General features: G+C 38.0%; 1 protein-coding gene across 1 annotated transcript in view; it reads right to left on the bottom strand.

Annotated features, from left to right (window-relative positions):
* LOC119574559 (sarcoplasmic calcium-binding protein-like) overlaps window positions 1–6,526 on the bottom strand; it is a 22,402-nt gene extending 15,876 nt beyond the window's left edge. Inside the window, exons 1-3 of the mRNA XM_037921832.1 lie at window positions 6,306–6,526; window positions 3,114–3,164; window positions 2,737–2,856 (exon numbers count right to left, since the gene is read on the bottom strand). Of these exons, the coding sequence (XP_037777760.1) occupies window positions 2,737–2,856; window positions 3,114–3,164; window positions 6,306–6,404 (270 nt within the window). The 5' untranslated portion in view covers window positions 6,405–6,526. The remainder of the gene's footprint in view (window positions 1–2,736; window positions 2,857–3,113; window positions 3,165–6,305) is intronic.
* Window positions 6,527–7,500: the final 974 nt, after the last annotated feature.

The raw sequence follows: 7,500 nt of genomic DNA, 5'->3' as shown, positions 1-7,500 counted from the left end.
CCAAGAACTCTTCTGACATAGGAATGAGAATGAATATTTTCACAGTGCAAGAGATGTATCTGATCAGTTTCCATTATATCTTCGTCAGAAATTTATATATTTCTGACGATGATATAATGGAAACCGGTCAAATACATCTCTTGCACCGTGAAGATATTCATTCTCACTCATACCTTTATTTCATTTGTCGCAATGAACACTGCTCAATTTCTGTTACGTTACACGGTAGGGAATTAAACTAAAAAACAAATAAGAAAGGTCATGCGGCTAGCGAAATGACTATAGAAAAAAAAGACCAAAACATCAAATAATGAAAACAGTCAGTAAATAAATACAGTAGAGCTAATAAATGTATTCGGAGATAAAGTCACTCACAGAATCATTAAATAGGACACAATAAATCTAACACTTTATAGACATTACATAATATAAACGCTAACATACAAAGAATGTAAAAAATAACCTTAGATAACAAACTTTTGTAGAATTTGTAGATAGGCATAATGTCAAGAAAGGAAAAGCTAAAAATATAAATATAAACTATAAGGAAATATGTAAATAAATATCTATATTTTTAGTCAAACTGACAGAAAATAGCGAAATAATAAATAAATCAATTAATATATTTAGCATGACGTATCGGAACAATAATTACTTTGTAAACACTGGTAAAAACAAATCGAGATCTTCAATAGAATGCAACATAAATATAACGCACAATACATTACACAATTGTAAAACAATACATTTATCTGCATCCAAAACATAATATACACACTGCGCAAATATATATACTGCAAGTGTAAGTACAACGCAGTCAATTAAAAAATACAGCAAACAGACATACATAAAATAACTGTACTATGTGCTTGGTGAGATTAAATTCGCTCCCACTCGTTATGTGCTCTGACTATACGAGCGTTTACTTTCGCCGTGTAACTCTAGGTCTTGGTCTTTACTTTCGTCGTGTGCCTCTAGATCATATCCAGTATTTTCTTCTGTATATGACGTCATAAGAACGTAAATATAAAGTGTATTTTTTATTTAATGACATTTGGTTCGTTGCTAACCTCATGTAAACGTAAATGTAGTGTTTTTTGTTCTAGTTATCGTCCGAATAATTCTTCCAAGATGAATTGTATTTTTTTTAATATACACATTTTTAAGCGAAACTGGCCAAATACATCTCTTGTATTGTGAAATATTAATTCACATTTATACCTTTTATACATGCACTTGTTTCTTGGTAACAATTTTATGTAAATGTCATTTCGTCCATACGGATTTGCGATTTATGGCATTACCGACGTTTTTATTCCAATTTTTATAACTATTAATATTAGAATAATAACTGTCATTATTATTATAATTAAATATGCTTAATCTTGATAGTATCAAAACCATTAGAACTGCCCTTATCATTATCATTACCATTATCATAATGATAATTGTATTATAATCAATGTAATCAATATTTTTTTTTTTTTTTTTTTATAAATTTAATTTTCATTGGTGTTATTAGTATTGTCATCATTATCATTATTATTATTGTTGTTATTATTATTACTATTCTTCTTATCATTATCTTTACTACCATTACTAACAATACCATTATCATTACTATTATTATTATCAATATAATTCTTATCATTGTTACCATTATTATTATCATTATCATTTTTATGGCAAGGGTCCAACTAAAGATAATAAATGTTCGTTTTTCAATATTTTGAGAGTCGACCGAATACATTTTACCATAGTTCATTTCTCTAATGCCCATTTTCAAGTTGAAAATGGCGGAAAAGAAGAAAAGAAAAGACAAACACAAAGGAATATGAAAGAAGTTCCCATAATAAAAAAATAAATAAATAAATAAATAAATAAATAAGAAAAACTTGGATTTTGTTTCATCTTCATAAAGTGGAATTGTTATCAAGCTGTCTCATTAAATGAATTTGATAAGATTACTCTCAGAAGTCACCATCGAGAGAGAGATGTGCAGATTCCACTACTCGTATATGTCTGAACCTTATCATTATTATTCTCCCGTTTCGAAAAGATAAGATTAACAGCAGGCAAGACTACACCGGTTAGGTTAGGCCTATCACTCGATTTCTCTTTCTTATCGAACTAATTGGTGGAAATTACACTGGAAGTTAGCTTTAGATGTATCAGGGCAGGGAAATGCGGAAGATCAGTGCTTGTCAACCCGGGATACGCAGAGAACTTCCCAGGGGTCCGAGAGATGGATTTCGAAGGGATTTTCCTACAGATTTAATGCTGGATAAATGCATATTTCCAAAAAGTTTTGATAAATATGAACAGTTACATTATAAGATCCAATTGCCTGGATGTAACACCGTCCTGTTCTGGGGTCCTTGAGATTTCTAGGAACCTTTCTTGTATATAACAACAAAATGTCGAAGAATACTAACATCTATTAACATCTAGAAGTCTATTAACATCTAGAACAATGTCTTCTGTGGCATCCAAATAAAGAGAAAAATAATTCTGAATTAGGCATTAAAATCAAAGATATAAACAAATAAAATAAAAGACATTGCAAAACGCAAAATAAAACGAAGGAACAAACGAAAAACGACAGAGGACATTAAATAAACCAAAACAAACAAGTCTGTGAATACGATCAAACAACCGAACAAAAATCACACAAAATTAGGAAGCACAAACAACACAAAGCAACAAAAAACAAAACAAAGACATCCAGCAACTCACCCTCGTGCCCCGTTTCCCCTTCCCGGACTCGCGGTCGGAGTCGGACGAATCGGAGTCGGACTCTTGGTGTTTCCGCACGCTGGCCCGCTTGCTGTAGTGGCGCACGTGCCCCACCTGCGACTGGATGGGGGTTGCATTTTAGTTATGATCAGTTGGTTTTTGGGTGAGATAGAGCTTGCGTGTATTTGCGTTTGGATGTGAGTATCCTGTGCGCATCTGTGTCTGTATCTTCTAATGTCTAGTATGGTACTGTTTGTATGATTACTTGTAAACTCATTTGCATATTTTAGCTCACATGACCATCGTCTACAGTCTTAAGTGATGGCACGGTTACGTTCTCGCACAATTTGAAGGATTCCTCATAAGTAGCAACTCACCTGAGCAGTAGGAGCATAGTATACTTTTCCTCTAGCTTCATCTTCTGCAACCTGAAAAAAAGAAAACAAAATATGAACACCTAGTTATCAAATTTCTGAACTTCCTAATACCCCGATAGCATCTAACCTACTTCGCTTGAGTCTACGTGCATTCACCCACACAATCTGCATACATTTATCTTCTATTTTTGGGCATGCTGTATTTCTTCATTCAATCCATACCCTCCTTTCTTTCCTCTGTCCTGGTAAGTTAATTGAAGGGAGAGGGCTTAATGGCAGTTTGTGTTTACAGAGTTCCAATGCGATATATAGCATGAGGAGTTTCAGCTTTGTTTTGTCTATACATTCATTTGAGAAAGCTACACCTCGTACTGTAGTGACACGTACTACCTAGTTTGTAATACGAGAAAGTTACAATGATACAAAATTTGACTGTGAGTGACTCATACTGCCTGACTAGAGCTTTTAGAAGGCACGTTGTGCAGCGCTGTTCGGGGTCTGGCAAACAGCATAGAATATATGAGAGCCCCACTGTTTAGAGTGGAGTATAAGAAAATCACACTTATCAGTATGCTGTATGAGGGGGAAATGTTGCGTGCAATGGAATAAGTTTTCATTAGAGATTGAGACACCCTGCAACTTTGCTTTAGGAATCATATTGTATCAATATATATATATATATATATATATATATATATATATATATATATATATATATATATATATATATAAAATACACTTTCAATCGACAACCAGCAGATGTAATGTAAAAGCTCAACGAAACATGCTGAAGCATATTAAGCAATAAGTCATATATCCTGATGCTGTACATAGCGACATAAAATTCCTGGACTGTTAGGCTTTCTTGAAGAATATTAATCGTAAGATTAACATGTACTAACGCACACGCAGGCACGCAGGCGCGCACGCACGCACGCACGCACACAGAGAGAGAGAGAGAGAGAGAGAGAGAGAGAGAGAGAGAGCGAGAGCGAGAGGAGAGAGAGAGAGAGAGAGAGAGAGAGAGAGAATGAGAGAGGAGAGGAGAGGAGAGGAGAGAGAGAGAGAGAGAGAGAGAGAGAGAGAGAGAGAGAGAGAGAGAGAGAGAGAGAGAGAGAGAGAGAGAGAGAGAGAGAGAGAGAGAGGGGCGGAAAACATATAAATGGAGAAAATGAGGAGAAAAAGGTGATCAAGCTAAATAGGGAAGGGCATCATCTCCCCCCACGATGCAAAACAAAAATGTAACTAAAAGCATTCGCCTCCTCGCAAACTCCCACCAGCCCTGGAGTTGATAAGACCTGATAGAACAAGGTATTGGAAGGCCGTATCCTGAATGGAACTTTACGAGTGTTGCCTTTATCAGATAATTGTAGCAATATTTTGTGAAATGATTGGAAATTGATATCTTTCACCGTTGTATAGATTCGGCAATGGATGAATCTCAGTATTGGTAATAACTAATATTTAGAGTGGAACCGAGAGAGCCACATAATAGTAAAACAAAAATTCGTAAATAACTACCCTCGTGTTAGGCCTTCTTATACAATAGGTCCTGCCACAAGCACGTTTACCAGAACATACTGTAGGCCTACTTGTACATACCTAAGGTTCAAGCGAACGGATGTCCCTTGCCTGTTCTCATCGTCCGAAATAAGTAGTTGGAGTCATGATGATTTTTAATGAAGAATATATAATCTAAAACTAATCTACGCATTTGGGGAGAGAGAGAGGGGAGAGGGGGGAGGAGAGAGAGGAGGGGGGAGAGAGAGGGGAGAGGGGGGAGGAGAGAGAGGGGAGAGGGGGGAGGAGAGAGAGGAGGGATGAGAGAGAAGGGAGAGGGGGGATGAGAGAGAAGGGAGATGAGAGAGAGAGAGAGAGAGAGAGAGAGAAAGAGAGAGAGAGAGAGAGATGAGATGAGAGACGGGAGGAGAGGAGAGGAGATAGAGGAATTTGTGAAAGTGTGTGTGTGTTTGTTTGAGTGTGTGTCTTGGTGTGCGTGTGTTTGCGTGCGTGTTTGTGTGCGTGCGTGTGTATGTGTGTGTGTGTGTGTGTGTGTGTGTGTGTGTGTGTGTGTGTGTGTGTGTGTGTGTGTGTGTGTGTGTGTGGCGCGTGTGCGTGCGTGCGTTCGTGTGCGTGTGTGTGTACGAGGCGTTATCAGTGACTTGGTGCAGTTGGGCGTGAGGCGGAATTGTACCCGTAAACCAAAACGGTACTATTCCAAAGTAGGCCTATCGAGTTTTAAGGTCATGCATGTGTAATTCTTCTCTAAAGCACTCGTTGTAGACCGACGATGTATCAGTTCTTTTTGTCCTTGGTTCTGTTTATGGCAAAAAGTCATGGTATAGTTCTGATCGGTTTATTAGATAACAATTGCTGGGTAACAGATAACTGTCGGTAATACTGAGGCACGTGTAAGAAACTTAGGCCTACATCGATATGGGTATGGGTTGGAAGAATAGCCTGCCTACAATGGAAAGGCACTTAGATAAGTAAAAGTTTCTCACTAAAGTAATTTCGATGTTGGTTTCACTGAAGTTGTAACACAAACAGAATGACATTTTGGTTCTAATTCATCAGTCGTTTAAATCTTCAAATTTAGATTGTAGGGCATGACGGCACACATGAAACTAATTAAAGAACCTTTCTCATGGGTCTAAGTCAAGTGCATTGTGATAACCAAGTCCACAAACGCGTGTGCATGGCGACACACGACTGAATCAATTCCCTTTCCATTCAGGTCAATAAAATGCCCAGACTCCTTCGGCAGGGCACAGTTGCCATAGCCACTTAACCTGCCACCTGTTGATCAGCTTTTATATTTCAACAAGGTTTCTTTTCAGGGACAACTGTTGTCCCTCAGCGTGTAGTTTCCGAAAGCTTTTATACATCTACGGATTTGCTCTAATTCAGAAACACTCTTGTCTTGTGATGCTGAATAACGAAGAAGCGTGTTGAATACCAAGTATCTGGAGAGCGTTCTGCCGGCTGACTTCAGTTTGGTCATTGCAGAAAGAATAAAGGAAATTCAATCGTTTCAAGATTATAAGGAACAAATTCTATGTTGTTTATGCTTCTTTTAACCTTGTGTTTGTCTTGTGGACATGCTGTACCTAGCAAGCAAAAAAGTTTGAATCGGAGAAATGCAGGATTTTTAGAAGAAAGAAGTAAAATCCCCAGTCCTTATTGAAGTACCTTGTTCAAGCCTGTAACAGCGGAGGCAGCAGGCAGAAGAGTCCTCTCCAGGGCACGGCGGGACCGGAGAGCGGTGGTGAAGCACCTTGAGAGCGACATGGCGAACACAACGACACAAACCCAACTGAAGCTCTCCAGTTCCCGGACTGGTGAATAGCTTGTTCCCGGCCACCAACCCCCGTAACCTCAACATCTCACTTTATGTGTAAACGACATTATCCGAGAGGGCGAAATGGGAAATTTCGCTTGCCTAGGTGAAAAATAGGAATTTGTACATTTTTTCAAGAGGAAAAGCTATTTGCTTGTTTATTATATTATGTGTTGCTATATGGTGTTACTGCGAGAGCGATCAGTTAAGGGCTATAGAGGCGGGGTGTGTGGGGTGGGCGTGTTGTCAGGGGTCGCTAGAGGATATTATTAAGTTGTTTTGCTGCAACTCGTGGCAAATATTATCTTTGTGCAAAATTTACTAATTTTGATATGATGACATCACGTTCGATAAACCTGCAGGAGTCCCACACGGTTCTTGCATACCAAGTTAAAGAAAATCAGACAAAAAATAAAATAAAACAAAATAAAAATAAAAGTAATGTCCAAATCACATCATAAAGAATAATTAATGCAGAATCAAAATATTTCGCAAAATATCAACCACGGATGCTGGTTCACAAACAACGCGGCCCGCCCAGAGACACCCTGGTGGAAGCCTGTCCCCAGGACAAGGGAGGGTTACCAGCTCTCATATCCTTCCTGCCCGTTCCGCCATTTCCTCCATGGTCCATCTCGCAGAAACGCTTTTCTGTAGATCTGTTTGCACGACCAACTGGTTAATCTTTAATTACAATAAATGTGCAAAGACGCAGGAGTCGTTTTCGTTGTGCTGGCAGTGAAATGCTTGTTTCTTTATTAGGGCACTGGGTGGCATGATTCTTTGTTTCGACTAAAAGGTATAAAATTCCACAGCTGATATTTCATCTACATCCTTGGGAGGAAAACCTTGGGGTTCTCATAGTACCGGCCCTCTTGCCTTGTTGTTTTTCTTCAGTTTCTTTTATATTCATAGTCGTCCATACTGGATTTTACTAGGACATGCTTAATATAATTAATATAATTGTATTTTATATTTTATAATGAACACATTCAAAACAAATTGGTTACAAGGGTTTTCAATGTAGTGAATGCCATACCAAGTACC

The sequence above is a fragment of the Penaeus monodon genome, chromosome 6, assembly GCF_015228065.2.
Source record: "Penaeus monodon isolate SGIC_2016 chromosome 6, NSTDA_Pmon_1, whole genome shotgun sequence".
Lineage (NCBI taxonomy): Eukaryota > Metazoa > Arthropoda > Malacostraca > Decapoda > Penaeidae > Penaeus > Penaeus monodon.
The sequence above is the reverse complement of the archived record's forward strand: the minus strand, read 5'-3'. Positions and strand labels throughout refer to the sequence as shown.